General features: G+C 41.9%; 1 protein-coding gene across 2 annotated transcripts in view; it reads right to left on the reverse strand.

Annotated features, from left to right (window-relative positions):
* slc2a4rg (SLC2A4 regulator) overlaps positions 1 to 20,682 on the reverse strand; it is a 51,388-nt gene that overhangs the window by 17,175 nt on the left and 13,531 nt on the right. For both annotated transcript variants that reach the window (XM_050065713.1, XM_050065714.1), the window contains exons 3-4: positions 6,045 to 6,145; positions 2,676 to 2,914 (exon numbers count right to left, since the gene is read on the reverse strand). In XM_050065713.1, the coding sequence (XP_049921670.1) occupies positions 2,676 to 2,914; positions 6,045 to 6,145 (340 nt within the window). The remainder of the gene's footprint in view (positions 1 to 2,675; positions 2,915 to 6,044; positions 6,146 to 20,682) is intronic.

Below are 20,682 nucleotides of genomic sequence, written 5' to 3' on the forward strand. Positions count from 1 at the left end.
GCATGGCTACAACCTCCCCTGCAAATCTACTCTACTAGATCTAGATCTACTCAGATTGGTGATATCAATGTAGTATTTTGCAAGGCTTACAAGGCAGACTATCAATTTTCATGCACATATATGCAAGACAAATTATAGCAAAACATGAAAAGTATATTCTGTATACCTTCATACATGTAGCGTGTATTATTCAGTCCAGTTTCCCTAATTTTTTCCAAGCATCAGAAATAAAACTAGCCCACATTTTGCCACTAAGTCAAACTTTACAAAGGTGCGCACAGCTTATCATTTAAAGTATGAACGCACAGTCAGAGGATGAGCTGGTGAGACAGTGACTGAGCTCATCAAAGCATGATCTATCTCACCGGAAATAGGTTGGTGCTGGGGTGCAGCCTGGGGCTGTCCCTGATGTTTAACACAACATTCAAGGCCTCTCAAAAAAAAGTACAACTACATATACATAGCACATGTATGCTTTACTTCCTCATATACACACACAGACAAAAGCACACCTGTGAAAACCACACTGGTCTCTCTCTAACCTCTGATTATCAAAAGTAGCATTTGTAAACGCTCATCATATCTGACCCCCTCAAATCTGGTTTCACATTAAGCTGAATATAAGTCTCTTTGGTTCATGAGCAAACCATGAGGGAGAGAGAAAGATAAAAAGACAGAGTGGGTGTTTTTTTTTAAAATATCAATTCATTTTCATTTTTGCCCATCAGGGGTTGGCAGCTGTCCGATGAGCAGGCAGGGACCTGCATCACTGCTAATGAAAGACAGTGGGTGTGTTCTCTCATTACCTTTCAACAGCCTCTGGAGAAAGAAGGCCAAGAAGAGAAGAGAGGGAGGGAGCAGGGAAGACAGATAGGGGAGAACTGAGAGAGGAGTGAGAGTAGAACAGGTTTTTATCAATGGTTATGTTAACTAGTACTGCTCTCAACTATTTCTCATTGACTGTCACTTCATTTTATTCTATTCAACAGCAACTGCTCAACTGGTGCTGGCTGTGTGCACGCTCCCTACCATGCTGTTTATAACAACCCTAATACAAATGACACAGCAAAGCTAGTCTTTATTCCCACAAACAATCACAAATCACTTAATTCCCTAAGCGTTTTTCTTGCATCTTAACACTGTTACAGTAAGACTGGTGATTGCCATGTTTAATAATCCTCTTAGCCCACTGCCTGCAGAAAATCAAACAGCCCACAATCCAAGGGGCAGCTGCTCATAGAGGGTTTGGACCTCTGGGGTTGGCGTCAGTTATATTGCAACACAAAGCTGGCCACCAGGTTAGCTCACGTTTTATCCCTCTTCCACACAACTTGTGTGTCTATTTTCCTCCCGGCGTCATCTTACTTCATTTCCTGTCTGCTTATCTATGGTATGGCATGGCTCTCTAGCAGCGTCGTCCTCCGAGTCTTTGTGGTTTTATATATTCGCCAGCTCAATAATCTGCCCCACTCCAGGGAGGTGGAATTGCAAACTCCCACATATTGTACAGTGTATGAGCTCTCCTCTGTCACTGTATGGCTAGAGGAAATATTGAGATTCATTTCTCCTCTTGTTGCAACCATGAGCATCAATTCTCCTCTCCTCCTCTGCACCCTCCGAGTCTCATTTTTATGCATCCCTTGAACCTTTGGCTACTTCCCGCTGTTCATCCCTCCCCACTCCTTCAATCTTACTAAACCTTCCCACCTCCCCCCATGAAAAGACTAAAGAGGGGATGTAAGGCTTCTTGACAGTGAAAACACTTTGACGCTCTGGACTGTTTCTATGGTTTAAAAAAATGAGAGGGAGAGGAGTGAAAGGGAGAACATAATCCATCATCTGCACAAGCACAAAGCGACAGGTCTTATGTCAGAGGCTGTTAAACTGCATTTCATTTTCTGGATGTTTCTAGCAGGTTTTCCAAGGTCTCTCCCTGCTGCTACTTTATAGAAATAACAAAAGCGTATCAGAGTTGTTTCTCTACAACTGTGGCCATGAAGTATTACTCAGCACGTGCTGATTTTTTTTTGGTTTGAGTTTAAAGTGGAATGGACAGAATTTGGGGCTGCTGTGATACCACAAACCACAGCAGAGTCAAGAAACTGTGGATGTCAACTTATTTCTTTGAGTATGTTATCTTCCTGATATATGGCTCATTTATTCTTAATTTACGTGCTAGATACTTACATTTCAAACACTGTAACTATCATTGCCCTCATACTTTTCACGTGTCCTAGTGTCATAGATACATCCAAAAGATGGCACTAGAATACAGCGAGGAGTTTCCGACAACAACAAACATGGCAAAAGTGGAGGAGGTCTAATAATGTACCTTTCAACAGAGGCAGCATTGTAGGCGATTGTGGTCTGTGAGGCCATTAAATACATCACCACATGAAGATGGAGAATTCTTTTCACTGTATTACAGATTCATTCTGTTACGCCATTTTCAAAATGTCTTCATTGTGCTTGACCTGCACTACACTGCCCCCATGATTTCCTTTGGTACCACTCTGTTCGTCCATATCCGTAAGCTTTCAGAAAATGTGCACAAATATGGACGACATGGACATGAACATGGACAGAAGGCTCCGTCCATACTCGTATAAGTATCTAACTTTGAGCATAAATGAGCCCTTGATGTATAAGTCAGATCAAGTGTCATCCATTTTTACCTTACGCTTTCGAGGTATGGGGTCCTCAAACATGAAGTGCGTGCTCTCTGCGACATCCTCAATGACATCATCGCCCTGGGACGAGAGCAGGAAATTCTTGTTGGTATCGTTGGATAGCGGCGGGGACGGTGTGGAGGGCACTGATTGGTCGCTGGCATCCCAGCTCCAGTTGCCACTGGTTGAACTGCTGTAGCTATCTGATAGCACCTCTTTCCAAGCCCTGCTGGCTGGCTCTGGGACTGCAGTTTAGAGAAGACAGACAGTTTAGATTAATGGTAAGACAAAAGTGAGCTTGAGTGTTTGTGCACAATATTTTAAAGGTCTGAAATAAAAACAATGTTGGCACAACATAAAGTTGGAAGAGTATGCATAGCAGTCCTGACCCACATCCTAACTCTAGAAGGGAAATGAAAATGTAAAATCTCTCAAAAGCCCTAAACCCTGACAGCCTGTTTGATGCATAAATAGCTTTAATATGGTATATGCAGTGGATACTTTACTGTCCGAACATTTTTCATTTAGCTATACTGGACTCTGCCCATTAAGCCCAACACAGCTTTAATTTCCTGGACAAGGTACCATATTACTTCTCTTAGTCTTGGCCCACAAACCTTTTCTATACCCTTTGGCCTTTTGACCAGCTCATCCAATGACGCTTGATCTAAGAGACTGGATAATCGTGCCGGCTTTATCTGACTTTCACTGCAGCAAGACATAGGACAAAAACAAAACTTAAACCCCATCATAGAGCAAAGCTTAATATGATGTATGCTGGGGATTAACATATACCAACCAATAACTATTTCCTATAGGAATATAAGAAGCTGAATCCCAGTTAATACATTACTAGATCAATTTGTCCATGAGGATTACTTCTCACAGATTTACTAAAGCCCTGAGGTGGACAATGTTTCACCTCCCTCAGAGCAGAGTGTGGCCAGGTTTCATTTCAAGACCTAAAAGATACAATAAGGGGGAAATGTGTATCACAAAAAACTACTTTTGATGTGAAGCCACAAAAATCGCGCAGAAGCCATTTTTTATGTTCAGGATAGCAATAAGGAGTGTCGTTGGGGAGCCTGGCTGTCAGGGGACATCAGGGTACGGATGAGCAAGGCCCAAGGCTCAGAAGGAAGCCCATGCAAAGGGATATGGTTGACACTTAAATGGGATTAAGTACAACAATTGTATTTACTGACTATATCGTTGACAATATGAGTTATATGTATCTACTAGGGATGTACTGATTTATCAGCTGAACATTTGTATCTGCTGATATTTGCATTGTTGACTGCCATCGGCCTGTAAGATGACATGCACTGACAGCAGTGAGTGATGTTTTTCTGTTGTATCACATCAGTTTCCCAGGCTAAAAAGCAGTGCTCGAGACTAATGGTCTCAAACTTAAATTAATGAGCAGGTAGAAGAAGAATATAATGACTCTTTGGTGAATTGGCTCTCTGATATCATTGTGTTGTGATAAAGGTGGCTAGAAAACAATAGAAAACATGTTTCGGACACCAAAGGACACAATAAACTCACTAATGTTGTGTCAGAGAGCACACCTTTTTGCTTCCCTGATAATGCTACACTGTGAACAACAAATCCATGCTGACATCAGCAGGAGGAGAGCTAGTTAATGTTAGCTCTATGAAGCCGGTTGCAGCAACTAACAGCTCACAGAGGTTGCATACAGTTACATAATGATGCGTTCAAGCTCTATAGAGGGCGAAGGTAAATCATAACATTCTCATGATGTGTTCAATGTAATCTTGTAAAATGAATTTTTTGGCGAGGACCTTGAGTAAATTAAGTTGTGTGTTAATGCTTTCACTGCGATATAAAATAGATATTAGAGGGGTAAGTATAATATATTAAGCAGGAGGACTTTTAAAGATTTTTTTTAATGTGAAAGGTTGTTTCATAAATGTGTATGTTGAATGTGTGCTCATTTAAAGATAGTGTAATTACTTAAAAACAGTTTTGTTCTTTTTTTCATAGTGTAGTTTCCCTGGCACAAAAGGAGGAATAAATAACAGTAACAACAAAACAAGCAACAATATAAAAACATTGGCATCTGCTGTCGGCTATGAGCAATCAGCTAAATTATTATTTTAACTACTGTTATCGGTATCAGTATCTGTATTTACATGATAAATAAATGTATTGTTATCATTGAAACACACTGCAACTTGTCAACTGATACTCCACACAGTTATTGGGAAATTTTGCGGTGGAGTTTCACTTGCATCATATTCACAATCATAGCGGGGTCAGATGTGCAGAACACATGTGCCGCTGATGTAAATACTTCATTTGAGGGCATTTTGTTTTCGCTCCTTTATTTGTTTTATGGTAAAAGAAGGAATATAAGTGTTAAAATCTAACTTGAAATATTTTTCCTTTGTGTTTTGAAATAACTGACTTGACCTTTTGTGCTATATAATCAAAATTGAGAACATGTATGCAAAACTGTTTGGCCTGGATGGTTGGATATGGTTGTTGGAGACTGCATCTCTGTCAGCACAAGGCTAATGGCCAAAAGCTTATTTGCCTGTGTTAGTATTAGAGCTAAGGGTGGTGGTGCTGGATTGGGTGAGGATGAGGGGCAAAATTTGGAAAATACTAATACTGTAATACTAATACTAATAATTGAGCAATTAAATTTGCATTTTCACGAGGCTCGGATAAACTGTGATAAATCAATGATATCCACCACCTTCTGCAATACCTTGTGTCAAGTAAGGTTTTCATCGAGATTAGCTCCTCCAAAACCCACAGCACCCTCTGAATAGATCTAATGAATTCTACAATAAAAATGTACACTGTAACAGATTTATTTTGGTCAAGTCGTACACCGCTGTCAAACAGGTTTATTTGGAATATGAGCTACTACATGTTGCCTTACTGAAAGCAAAAAGAGTAGCCTTGGTTTAATGCTGGCAGGAAAAAAAAGCAGATAGGACTTTGACCGTCTGGCAGGGTTGGCATGGTAATACTAGAACCAGCAAAAGGAGCTCTGATGATAGGGTCATGGCTGAACAGTTGGCAGCAAGTGCTGGGCTTGGGTAAGCATGCATACAAAGATAAGGGAATAGTGCAAATGACACTGTAAGACAGCCTTCCATTAACTGAACACATATACGACTCTGCAGATCAGTCTGTGTCGAGGTAACATCTCAGTAACTGATGAGTTTTTCTTCCCAGGGTCCCCCTGCTCCACCTAACTAAGAGTAAGTAACCCTGTGGCATGATGTGAAGTAAATGGCCTTAGTTTGTTTAATACAGTGGATGAGTCAGTCTTTGACGGTTTCCACTGCAGATGTGTTTAAGATTAGGATGGAGCTGATGCTGAGGGAGTGATGTTACCTGTAGCTGCAGAGGAAGGGTAGAGCACCAAAGGGGATGTGGACAGTGAGGTCAGGACAGTGGCTGCCATCACCTCCTTATCAGCATGACCTGAGGGCTTCCTGCAAAAACACACAAATATAGATTGACCACAGAGGAAAAAGTCACGTGTAGATTACCACCTCTGAACTTGTCTCCACTTCACCTTGAACCCAAGCATTAGGAAAAGTGTCTAACCATGGTGGATGAATAAAATTCCAACAGGTAATACAGTACTGTACTTTTTTTTTTCCAAAGAAAAATAAAGTGCTTCACATGTGAGCTTCATATCGTTCTGCTCTGAATATAGCTGTTAGTGTAGTTTTGGATAACTTGGGCGTCTCACATGACTGCAGGGTCCAACAATAACATTCATGTCAGGATTTTGTGTTACAGCACCCTGACATTAAGAAGTGGGATTTCTTAGTTATAAAGGACGTGAGTTACATGTTACACTTCCTGTGAACATAACCTAATTAATCTGATTTCCTTATGTGTATTTACACTGTGTTAACACCTTATTTTGCAAAACTGACGTATTCATGTATATCCCGGGTTGTTTCAATGAATTTAAAGGTCAGAATACGGGTGAACTCCAACTTTGGTGGCAACCGATTTAACCACAAAGATGCTAGCTCAGGGGTCTGCAACCTTTGCCATTAAAAGAGCCATTTTTGACCAAGAATAATTTGAAAAAATCTGTGTGGAGCTGCAAAACATGTTTGAGCCTTATAATCAAGGTAAATAGCCTATTAAGTCTAAATTAGCGTATACTTATGGTCTAAATAAGCATTTGTTAATATGTTTTACCACAAGGTGGACACTGTGCAGGGCACTATTTATGATTATTTGGTACTTAAATTTTGCAGAGCTGGCAGTGAGAGCAAACAAATCTGTCCACGCACTACTACATTCTCTATTTTATTCAATTTACTTTTCTGGACAGGGGCTAAAGAGCCACATGTGGCTCCGGAGCCACAGGTTGCCTACCCCTGTGCTAGCTGGATAAAGAAACATTAGATCACTGCCTCGAGACAACCCGAGAAATACAGGAGGACAGCTGATCCAGCCTTGCTGTCCGAGAACACTGTGGTAAAGCTAGCTGCCGCAGAAACTGGAGACAGACACAGGCAGTGCAGAACAAAGTCTTGGCAAGTAGAGCAGTAATGTCGCTCCCGATAAAAATATCTATCTATATGTATTTTTGGGCCCGACGATAGAAAATAAAAAGATTAAAACAATAAATTCCACATAAAGCCAATGTGTTTGAGATTCAGACTAAAATTATTAGCAGAGATAAAAAGCAGAGGGAAATATAAAAGTCTAAGCCTGTTTTTAAAAGTAGACAGAGGTGGGGCACATCTAAGATCATACCGGAAGTTTATTCCAGCTGTGTATCACATAATAAATGAATGTAGCTTCATCCTGTTTAGTTCTAGAGGGTTCATAGTGTGGAAGTAAATCAGAGATATACTTACGTAATAAAACTATTAAGTGATTTATAACAGTCAATTCTTTGAGGCTCTTGTAACCAGTACAGAGATCTGAGAGGTGGTGTAATATGTTCAGCTTTCCTGCTCTTTGTTAGAACTCAGCAAGCGGTGTTAAGGAATATGTTTGAACAAATCAAACTGCAGCCATACTCTGCAAAACAGTCTGCTGTTTTGACTGAGTAATGGAAAATTATTTTAGAAGAAAAACCCCGGCCTTGTCCCCTGAGAAAGCTTCAAATCTCTGTAGCCCCCAAAAATATCAACAGTGATGTTGGAAGAAATTCGAATGATGCAGCGAACAAATCCAACAAAAGAAGTAGCCAGAGTACACAGATACATGATTATATGCACCGTGGGGAACTCACAGTTTGTGTGTGTGTGAGTTTAAGCATGTGCATGTGTGTGTGTATACGAAGATGTAATGGAAAGCCTCAAGAGTAAAAGGGTTTTGTGGTGTGTTTCTGCACAGCTTGTGCAACCTCGCTTAGAGAGAAGGAGAGACACGCTTGTTCCTCCTTTCCTGCTCAGTACACCCCATGCTAAGCAGTCCACCCTCAGCTTAAACCTTATTTGTACTGCCCACTTGAGCTACCAGTGTACACATACACACAGTACACGTTTGCAAACACATCCACATCCTCTGTGAGCCCGAAAAGTGTGCTTTGGCATCCGGCATTCTAATAAAAACGTGACCGAGCACCACTGTAATTCGTGCCGTCCTGCAATTCTACACAAACCTCTCCACTTCACGCATTCGTATTCTCTACGTCTATTCAATTTTGCACTCTCCACCTCTGTTCTTGCTGTCCTTGAAAGCAAAATGCGGGGAAAATTATTTAAGGCAGGGCCAAGAACTCACCCACACATTTGCGCACACACACACACACACACACACACACACACACACACACACAGACTGAAATTCTCATGTACAACTCAGAAAAAAGTGAGCTGTCAAAGCTAATACAATTAGGTGAATATATGTTCACCGTGTACAGCTGTGTGTGTAACATTTAAATCCAAATGCTTTAAAATGTTAACATATGAACACACACACACACACACATTAACACAGTTGCACTAACACAAAACAGACACACATACACACACAGACACACAATGAGACACAGACAGAGGCAGAGATACACATGGTCTGCAGCTTTAAGAGGTCCTTGTCCCGCCCCCAGACTTCTCCACTACACAACCAGAGTAAACTGGTTTGAGGCGTTCTCTCAGCCAAGCCCTAAGCCCTGGCAGAGATCCACTCGGAGTCTCAGAGCGCACACACACACACACACACACACACACACACACACACACGTACTCCATGCAAAAGCTTCTCTACTGAGTCCAAAAACACAAACAAAAGTACGCTGTACATCAGCGAGACTGCGTGTACTGTACCTGCTCACACACCCACTCTCAGAAGTGACAAGACTTTTAAACATTTTATGGACACAGAAAAAGTTCACAAAGTGTTTGAGCTCCCACGCTGATGAGAATTTGCTGGATGGGAAGCAAACAGATCTCAGAGGAATGTACTAGATATGCAGGAATCTCTCAGAGACAGTCTGAACACTGCACGGCGGTGTCGACACAAAAGATGCTGGTTTTACTCTTCGACATCTCAAAATAAGTGTGTGTGTGTGTGTGTGTGTGTGTGTGTGTGTGTGTGTGTGTGTATGTGTGTGTGTGCTCTGAATACAATGCGGGTAGTTGGCAAAACAGTATAATTATAAAATACCGACGTGGAGAGAATCACAGTATGCAAAGAATAATATCCACACCGCAGCTAAAACAGAAGACATAGCCAGAGGAGAGGCGGGTAAACACACACACACACACACACACACACACACACACACACACACAGTCTGGACGAGATATAAAGAGATAACAAGATTAGCCGTGTCCTGTTTCAGTCATTAGCCTTGTTTTCAGCTCTACACAGGGCCAACCAGGGACACACTGTTGATTCATGGGCCTCTGTCGCTTCCTTAATAACATTTTTGTGCTGCTTTTATCATGTTGTTGCAAACATGGACATCGTGTTGTCAGCCTGACACTGTAGTTAAAGAAATGGGCTATTTGGCCTGCCTGTGGAGCTGAAAAGTATACTAACAGCATACCACTGACAGTCATGGTATGTTAGTTGTTGTTCTCTGTGTGTGTGTGTGTGTGTGTATTAGTGAAACAGACAAAAAAACATGCTAGAAAGTCAGCTAGCTCATTAGCTGATTTCAGAGATGATTCAAACTTTGACGTTCTTTCCCTCACTCTCACAAACCCACACAGAGGAACACCAAGACTCACCAGACCCCATTAATACCCCCTGCCACCCCCCAACCCACTCTGATTTCCTGACATTGAGCTCTTTCTTTCCTCTCCTTCCCGGCAGAAGCATGATCCTCCACCGCAGTTTCATTACATCTGGTGCGAGTTTTTTGTGTGTATCTGTGTGTGCATGTGTTGAGCAATAAACAACACTAATGGCGTGTTTTCGGCACCCTTTTTTCGGAGGGCCAACTGTCGATTCGCTCTTACTCATGCTGACTACGGTGGAGCTAATCCACTGTTGCTATCAGACTGACTTTGATATTAATGTTTACACCAAGTCAGAAGCAGATGGCTGCCACATTCTGCCATCATAAAACCAGCTCGTACAGATAACGGCACGGCCATCTGCGTTCATCGCTTATGATCACATCAGCGCCTGCAGATACTCTAAATGACACGCTCCGCTGCTCTCTCCATAACTTCTCGTCTGTCCGTGAAACAACTACGGAGCCATTAAACTTGGTGGGACTGGAGGACGGAGCTAAAGAGCGACATCTCTGACAGTAAATCTGCCTGCATCTTCTTATGAGAGGCTTTATTTTGGAGCGGAGTTAAACTGGGGATGCCTCTATTTAGTGCCCAGAGAGAGGTGATTGGAGAGCAGAGATCCCTGTCAACAAACTTGGGCTGTGTGTACGTGTGTGTGGTACATGCATATATGTGTGTGCTTGGGCGGAAGGGTGTTTTGGGTTTTGGTTTGTGACAAATCTGGATGTTTACAAGAACCTTTCAGTCCAACCATGGTACGTTTATGGCGTGCAGTAAATTTAATAATGACATGATAAACATGTCCTCCCCCACATATGCAGATGAACATGTGGAGGCACATGCACACTGAGGTATTCAGTGTAGTGACACCATTCAAACTCTGATCTCTGAAATTTACGAGCCCCATCACTGACAAACATGTGGTTTACGTGACAGGTACCATGCCTCAATAGTTCGGTCTTAAACCCATTTACATAACTGTACCTGCATACAGTATGTGTGAGTGTGTGTGTGTGTGTGTGTGTGTGTGTGTGTGTGTGTGTGTATGTGTGGGTAGTGGGTACATTTGTGGATGCCTCTGATTGGAGCATTTAGCCAACTTGAGTGCATGCACAAACAAAACCATACACTAACTCTCTCTCTCACACCCACACACACACAAAACACACACCCTCTTACCTTCCTTCCTCCCTAAACTTCTATTGGCCTTGGCTGAGCCAAGAGCCATCCCCTCTGGCAGCGGCACAACACATGGGCCAGCTTAAGTCAACAAGCCAGGCCTGGGCACATACAGCGAGAGAGAGAGCAAGAGAGAGGCTACTGCTATGAGCCAAGACACAAGTAGCAACAACAAGCTCAGAGCGCAGAAAGGGGAGAGTAGCTTGTGTGCCCAAGCATGTGTGTTTCTGTGAACTGGGTGCAATCAATGGATAAGCTTTGTAGATGACCATTATTTCATCCAAGGCGCAGTAAGTCACAATGAGTCCTGGCTCAGAGTATTTCTGTGGGATGCTTTTCAAAATGGACTTAAATTAAGTTGGACACACTTAGAAGAAAACTCCCATCACAGTAGATTTCCACACCAGGTCCTAAGAGGACATTTGGACTTTGATACTGCAGATGGTGATATGATGCTGCCGTGCTGCTGTTTTTCTAACCCCCACCCCTATTCCAGTAATATAGTAGGCTCTCTGCTGTTGTTGGGGAGATGATTGGGCCTTCCCTCTATATTTAACACATCACCCTTGCTCCAGTTACCAGCCCAGTAGAAATCCCCAGGATCTGCCAGGTTTATAGTGCCCACTGTGTTCAGTATAAGCCCAGTGAAAGGGTAAGTCTAATATAATTAAACATGGACCCTATTTCCCTATATTTTTGTGTCTAAGTGACCACAATTCTTAAAACCAGTCCAGTATTGAGCATAAGCACTGCAGCTGGCAGCAGCAAAACAGGCTGCAAAGTAGCCACTCCAGCTTATGTGCACCATCAATTTATGCCCACTAAAAGTGTTTGCTTCTGCCACTGACAGGCTCACATTATTATTTTAAGTGTCTGACAACTTGAGGAAAGGATCCCAACAGAGATAGACCTCTTTGTTAAAGAGTAAGATCCTTCTGTTTGACCAGAAAGCCCCAAAGTAGCCATCACCAAACCTAACAGACTCCATTTAAATAAACAGTAATTTTAGCATGTATAGAGCCAGCATATTTTCACACCTAACTGGGTGAATTATGGTATTATTTCAACCAAACCATTGTTGTTTGTTGGATTGTTGGAACAGTGGAAAGACAAACCAAGATGGGTTTTGTGAGTTTTATTTTGTGTCTGTCGACTTTGAGTGGAGTGTGTTTTATGATGCTAAAATTACCACTTATTTAAATGGAGTCTGGTGGATTTAGTGCTGATGATTTTAGTGCTGTTTATGGTTAGACAAAAAGAATCTAACTCTTAAAAAAAGTATATCTGTGTGGATCCTTTCCATAATGTTGACAGACACTTGGAATAACAATCTGAGCCTGTCAGAGGCAAAAAAAAGCACTTTAAGTGGGTGTAAACTGACGGTTTGCACATGTCCCAAGTGGTTATGATGCAGCCAGTTATTCCCATTACTAACTCGGACACAGAAACAGAGGAAAATAGGGATCAATTGAAACTTTGGTTCAGGCCAGCTGCCACAGTTCACTCACAACATTGTTGAAAACCAACAAGCACAGCTAAAAAAACTGACATGTTTATCAGTGATGTATTAAACTTCCTAAAGTGTATTTTTCATCTTAGTTTTTCTGCCTAAGCTAATCTAATCACTCTCACTCCCTGCATGTGTATCCCACCTGTTAGACTCAGCCAATACGCAAGTTTACTAGAACACAAATTCCCACAACCCCCCTCCTATACACAGCTTTTGCAGTCTGTGAATATTTAGTAGCAACCCTACCATTATACAGGTAACATGGGGAGATTGTTTCACTCTCAAAAGACCAATATCACTTTAAGTCCTGGACAACACACTAGAGCTTCATCTTGTTTACCAGGGGAAAAAAATTGAGTGTTACACAGATTGCTTGGACGACACCAGTTGTATGAGGTCAAGAAAAAAGAGGAAGACAGAGTGGAAGGGGCTGGGCAGTATCAGCAGATTTCATTGTTTTGACTTGGCTGACCACAGAGTGTATCCGTTTTGTATCAGGATGATCCAAAGCTGTGCAGAGTTTAATATGGTTGGTCCAGGTTTCACTGGAGTTGTACACTGCCAACAATAATCTCTGGTCTCCATCGCAGCACCAGTGGTGGCCACTTTAAATAGCACTTATCCATCCAATGTGGTCACGTGACCAACACGACCCCCAAAACAGGCATCAGGGTGTATTTGTGTGTCTCTGTATGTACTGTATGCATGTACGCCTGCTTCTTCATATCCAAAGCAGCTGCGTGTGCCTCGGAGTGGCACGGAGATTGGTGTGTGACCTTGGCAGTCACAGAGACAAACAACACTGTCACACAAACACATGGCAAAATCAACTTTCAAACACCGCTCTGTTTGAGTCATGATAGGATTACACGTTCAACAAACACTGCCTGTATTTTAATATTGCTTTTTGTCTCTGTCTGTTTTTCTCTTTATCTCGCTCAAACACTAACAAATGCAAATGTGCACAGCGGTGGAGATATGCACACCAAAAAAAAAAAAAAAAAAGGAGTAATGTTTCCAGTCATGAGATAGACTTTTCCTGAGGCAAAGCTTTTCATTTATTCATTTCTAAAACATGTGTTTGCATCGCTCATCCTCACGCACACTCAGAGGGAGAGAATGTGAGGGAGGCTGACTGACAAAGTGATGGAAACCACAAAACCACAAGAGCATTGTTAACCATACATCCCCCCCCGTCACGTGTTCTGATATGCATCTCTCTCTTCTTTCCTTTCAGCCTGTTTAAGGCACGAGGGATCCTGTTTTGCTCTAAAGGGAATTTGGACTGTGCACTTTTTATGTAGATGAGCCAGTGTGTATATTCCTAAGGCATGGAAATCACAGATGAAGATGTAGATGAATATGACTCATCAGTGCACACATACAAACGAAAAAGTAAGACCAGAGCAGGGAATGGTATGGTATGATGTAGTCGAACTGGTGTATCCTGTTTAACGAGGTAATGTAGTGACAACTGAGGCTATCTGAACTGACCAGGCTGGTGTTGACGACCGTCTGCCCGCTGTGCAGCCCTGACAGCTGCCTCGTCCATACGTACTATTAATAGAACACCCACTGCTCTCCATCCCGCAATCCCTCCGTCCCCCATCATCCTGCCTCGACTACACTGAATTACGTAATGCTCTCCGTCCCTCTCTCTCTATCGCGCTTCCTAGCTCGCCCTGCAGACAGATGGTCATGATTGGCAGTAAACAGTCAACCCCTGAAACACAACACAAGCCCCCCCCCCCACCATGTTGACAGCCGTGATCCGCTGCCTCTGTCCAGATCACTCACTCTCTCTGTTTTTTCCTGTTTTGTATTCCTGGAATTTCTTAGTGCGACACCTGCCAGGGTTCCCATGCTTTCTTAAACATCAAATTCAAGGACCAAAATTCCTTCAAACTCAAGGAACCACCACAGCATAGTTTAAGACACAGATCAAGGTTAAATTATAATTACAACAATGATAATTTTTATGACAACTAGCAGGGTTTACAGAAGCTGACAGACAACAGTTAAAAAACAGCCTATTTACTTGACATTTACATTTACTAAAGATGATCATGCTTAACAAAATGTGTAAGTGTCATGAACTTTTGTTTGCCACAAAGCTTAGTTCTGCAATAATTCAAAATCCAATGAAAAAGATCACTGTTTTTGGTGAGGAAACCAGGGCGATGCTAACTTCCATGTCGGCCTACAGAAAAAGATCAGCCTTGCAGCACTCTATGAATACAAATATATAGATATAAATATGTAGGCAGGCATCAAGTTGTGTTGTCACTATCTATGCATGTGTTTGTGTGCAGTTTATAGACATGTTGCCCCTTTCATAAGTACCCAGGCTCCGAGCCCCCTGGAGAGGGAGAGGCTGTTAGGCAGGAGCCGTGTCTCCTTAATGTGGGCTGTGAGTGTAATGGCTATTCAGTCGCGGGACAAAAAGCCCTCTCTTTCCATCTCTTGATCCTCGAATGCAATCTGTAGCCTTAGGGCCACGCACAAACAACGAGTGGCTTTGTTCTGGCCAGATAATAGAGGACAAGACACAGCAAAAGACATGATTCCCTCTGTGGTGTCTGACTCCCAACGTCTGCATTACATCTCTTAAACTACAGACAGAATCCTCCGCATGTATTCCACTTTAACAGCAATTTGACAGGTAAGACGTCAGTGTAAAAGGGTTGCTCAGTGTGGAGCAATCTGACTGATCAACCCCTCTTTGTAGTGCTCGGTCCTCAGAGAGAAAATGTTGACACAGCACAAGCAATTAACTGGTTGACGACAGGGTAGATCATGACGCACTACCTGACATGCATGCCATGCCCACACTGTGGAAAAAGCTAGATGTGGAGATATAGTATGTCATTATGTTTGTAGGGTGAGCCCCACACAGGTCAGTCAAGTGTGGCAAATACAGTTGGTGTAAATCGGATAATAGATAGGTGCGCACACACAGACAAGCCTTCTCTTGGCTTTACCAAATAAAAACCCTTCAACAAGTCGAGATAAGTTGCATCTGTTAGCTTAGGCCTGACTTCAAACTTTCTACCACCCAATTTTAAGACATTAAATCCTCATAAAATGCATTGTAAACATATTCCCATTAAAAGAGATGACAATAATAAAAAAAATATTGTAATCTATAAAAAGAGCATACAATAAACGTTAAACTCTTATGTTCAATGTCTCTAGGGAAACTGGTTAACGACTAGCAGTACCTCGCTTTATTGCCCCATTGTCACTTCAGGCTACACAACAAGATTAACTTGTAGCTATAGCAACTTCCCTTACAACTTCTTTCAGTCCCCTCCAATAACAATGTTGTTGCTAGGGGAATGCAGGGCAGTCTCTCCTGAGCAGAGGCCTTAGATTTTTCCCCCCTGCTCTACTGAGGACGGCAAACAAGATAGGCCCTTCTGCCGGAAAACACTGCCTCCTTATCAAAACGCTTGTCGTTTTTCATTTGAGTCAGGAGTTGATGTAGTGAGCCAGAGAAGTCAGCCGAGTTGTTGCGTTTTTTTTCTCCCTGAAAAAAGTATTTTATTCCTGGCCGACATCCGTTCACATTGTATTTTGATATATCTAAATAATCCAAACCGCTCAGGGCTAGACTGAGGTTTTGATTCTCCAGAATCACAGACATGTCATCTCCTGAGCCTTACGAACAACTGAGCTGCATGTTTGCTCTGCGAATGTTAAGGGAAACCAGATCAAATCAAAAAAAGAAAAGTTTATTCTGCCTGTCATAAACTAAGTCTGTTTCCCTCTGACTTAAACATGAAAGGGGAGTCACAACATAGACTTTGATATAAAACTCAGAAGTAAAACAGGCAAGAAAAGACAGATGGGAACCGAATCAAACAGAAAGAAACATGTCTTGAAACTTGGAACACAGATTAAAATGGCGGAGAGCCCCGAACAGAGCGGTCAGTTCTCTTTCTGCAGCACTCTCTCTTATTTTGTTCCTCATTCTTCACTTCCCACTCCCTCTCTCGCCTGCTCTTGAGATTTGCCCTTCTGCCATCACAAGCCAGAGCAGGCCTTTGCTTGGTTTCCTGTGTTTTGCGAAAGCAAACCAGTGCTGCTCCAAAACAACTCTGCTCCACTTACTCCCATGAAGCCAAATATCTGCAGGGCAGCATCAGACAGACAAAGACTCCAGCCAGTAAAATAAACTGATCAGTATCTTTTTTTTTTTCTAGAAAGAGAAAGTGATGGTGCTCAGAATAAGACACTGCTTAAATGGTGAAAAACAGCCGTTAGTGGAAGACTGGCTGCCAAGTTTAAGGGAGTGTGATGTAACTTATCTTTTATTATAAACTTATGAGAGACAGAGAGCATGAGAGACAAAGACAGAGACAGAGAGGCAAAGGTCCTCCTACCCATCATATGATTTGGCTGTTGTAACCTTTGCAGAAATAAACAGTGATAAAAACACTTGAAGAAAAACAAAATCAAACAAATAGGCCTTCAGTTGACCTTTAAAGCCTTCAAAGTCTCCATGTTGATTAGCGTTTATCTGCTTCTTCCTGCACACTGAAGTGTGTAGCATTATAATACACACAAAGGGTAAAAAGGGTGCAAGCACATTAATAATTCAATTTTCAGCCATCCTGAGTAGGACTGACTGTGTGAATAAACCAGCTCGCTCTGTCATTTAAATATCTGATGCCTGAGGTACATTATCAGAAGGTATGAACAAAAAACATCATCGGTCCATCTCCATCTCCAAAGGTTTCACATACTTATCATGTTACACAACATCTCCACTTTTAATCCAATTTGCAATGTTTAGTTTATATCAGACCATTTTTAAACATTATTATTTCAACAACATAAGGCTGTGAGGATTTGTGTATTTGTGCCGAACCAACACGGTACAGGGGTCACGGTTTAGTGCATGCAGCCGCACCCGGATTGATGCATGAGATGTAGAACCATAGTTGACAAGCACAGGTTCTACACTGTGGACTACACATGCTGAAATGCTGGAGTGGAAGACCTGCCTGTGAGTTCCTGTTCAGCTACAACAGCAACAAGGAGAGAGTTGTGTACAAGATGAGGACAATGTGTTGGCTTTGCTCCACTGCTGTAAGGTATGTGAATGGAAACACATCCGACATGCTAATGCCCATTGGATGGCATCACCCAGATGTGCTGATCACCAGGATTATAAATGTTGCTGCTTGCTGTTGGTGCTTTAAATGTTTAAATATAGTCATGGTGAAACTAACTGAAACTAGTGATGTACAAATTTTATTTTTTATTATTTTATGTATTGTGGTATTTCCAATTTCATAGCATAAGAGATGCTTTTCAATTTTATAGCCAATTGTGACCTGTTGCATTTTGGGAAAGTGTTACACCCTGAGAACAATAATATAACGTAAATAATATATCTGCAAAAAATACTACATTTCTTGAAAGCTACCGTAACAAACCAAACATAGTTGGTGCAGTGATGCACTCTAACAAAATAAAAGCAGGAATTTGAAGCAGGCATTTAAAAGTGAATGTACTAAACAGTGTGTGCCTGTTGGTCAAAGTCTGTGTCGAGAGTCTAATTTTAAAACAGTACACTCAAAACACAGCTTTGTGAGCTGGTTATTATTACTTTTATTTGCATGCTGAACAGCATAAATTAAGAGAATGTGTGTTTTCTGTTCATTTACAGGCTCAAAGTGCATTTTCTAGGACCATTTATAATTACCATATATTTGCATTAATAATGAAAGACCATGACAAATAGTGTTTTACCTGTAGTATAGTAATTATCACAATAATAAAATACTAATAATTTAGATGTAGTTGTTGTGTAGTATCTGTGTGATATTATTTTGTATGCGTAGTGGTGTTTGTGCCTTTTGTATCATGATGTAGCCCAGTCCTTTAGGACCTAATCAGCCCTAGTGTATCACCCCATCCTCGACCCCCTACTAGCCCTGACAATCTGTACTGGATAGTGACTAATATTGTAAAAAAAAAGAAAGAAGAAGCCATAAACCATATCTTTAAAAATTTAAGTCTCCCTGTGGATCCCTTGGCCTGGGGCCTGCAAAAGCCATTCACCTCTCTGCAAATTATCAGTTTTTTAACATCCTACAGGAGGAGGCTGTGACACTACTGGGAATAAGCGAAGGAAAATAGTCCCTCTATCACCCTGTGATGCCAACAATGGGATAGTTAATAAGATGAATGGAGGCAATTAGAGCACATCATGGAAACACAAGAGAGATGATGATGATGATAACACCGGGCGTCTACCTACAGACAGATGTGGAAAGACAGAGGGCTGATCCTCCATGAGACATCTGAGAACACATTAAACTCTGACTCTGGATCAGACCGCTCATTCTTTATTGTTAACAAACATGTTGAAATATGACTGCTGAGCTTCACAAAACGCATGAGAATGACTTGCTAGTTGAATGCAACCTGCCGGTCTCCCTGTGAGAGTTTTCTAACGATGCCAAACCCGGGCGATGGTCAGGTTAGGGCAAACGCGTTCTCCTGAACAGACAGATGGGAGAGCTTGCCAGACGCAGCGAGCAGCGCTGGCCCAGGGAAAGTCATGCCGTGTGTGACTGAAGTGTTTTTCTGTCAAACAGTTAGGTCTCTCTACAGCCAAGACTCTTCACTCTCAGACGCATTGACACACACAACCAAACACACACAGACAGATTCGGTTTACTGACTGCTGCAGATCTTAAATTGCTGACTTAGGAATGTTAAAAGCACTAAAAAAGTGCATGAAAATTGAACATCTACAGTTCCACAGTGACCGAGCAAATTCAATCTGCTCCTGAGGACCATGTCATATGGTCAAAAGCTCCAGCACAAGTGGGTAAGTTGAAGACTGAGACTGTCAACAGCTGTTCCAAAGGTTATAAACAAAGTGTCAAACTTGGTTACACAATAAATTGCTGCATAATACAGCAACCTCACTAAATACATTAATCTTTGATCTGTTTTAATCATAAACATCAGCCGATAGAAAGTGGCTCATTAAGGCAGTGACAGTAGTTAAGCAGGTTTACAGGTTGGAGAGGAGACAGGAGCGTCGCGATAAGCTAGTGAGGCTTCTAGGGCTTATAACAGATCCAGCTTCAGAAATACCAACATACCACTAAACCTCATTCATTCACACACACACACACACGACGTGCAGACGTGCACGTACTTGGCACCTCAAGTCCCCTCTGGTGCATCTACATTCCCTAGTAAATCTGATCAAATGTAAGAGAGCTGACGTGAGCCCGCCTGTTAAGGAGAGCGGAGGTGAAACCAGAGACAGAAACAGCTGCTCAGCATGCCACTAAAATGTGTAACACCCCCTGCTCCCCCTTATACTCGTGTGAGGTTCAGAGGTGCCCGTACTTTTCCCTGTTAAACCTCTCATTTTTCTCCAGCTTAATCTGACAGCTTTTAAGGACAGTGTTGTTGTCACTCCGTTATGGGCCATTTACTATCACCAGCATCTTGTTTACATTTCCTGCAACTGTACAACACATGCCATATGTTTATAGGACTTTTACTGGCTACTTTTTATAGAAAAATACAAAAGACAAAAAGAATTCTACCTTGTTAAACCCAAGACAAAGTGGCCGCTGTAGACCCAAAATAAGACCACAAATAAAAAGACAAGGAAGTAACGATTAAGTGTGTAGGGCAACATGTTTATGAGGGATTTCTTCTTGTTGATGTCACATGGCTGACAGCAGGCAGAGAATAAAGTGATGAACTGAAATAAAGACATTAGTGTTAAGTAAATATAAAAACACATCTTTTTTTATGATGGACTACCATTTCCAAGTCTGTGCAATGGACAGCAAAAGGATTTCTCCAAAAGTAGGACAGCGAGCTCTGATATCTTAACGTCAGCGTAATACTTTGAAGGAGATGATTTTAAGTTTACTGGTATTATCCTTTAAGTTGCCTACTCACTCCCTTTCTCTCTTTCTCTTTCTTTTCCCCTGTGTCTCTCCTCCCTTGCTCTTCCATCCTTTCCTCATGGTGTAATTATGGTGAACAAAACGCAGCGTAAACACCAGCTAGTGTATATATCGAGAGCATGGTGTTGATTCTTGGTCTTAACCGGATTTGGGCAGAT

The sequence above is a fragment of the Epinephelus moara genome, chromosome 16, assembly GCF_006386435.1.
Source record: "Epinephelus moara isolate mb chromosome 16, YSFRI_EMoa_1.0, whole genome shotgun sequence".
Taxonomy (NCBI): domain Eukaryota; kingdom Metazoa; phylum Chordata; class Actinopteri; order Perciformes; family Serranidae; genus Epinephelus; species Epinephelus moara.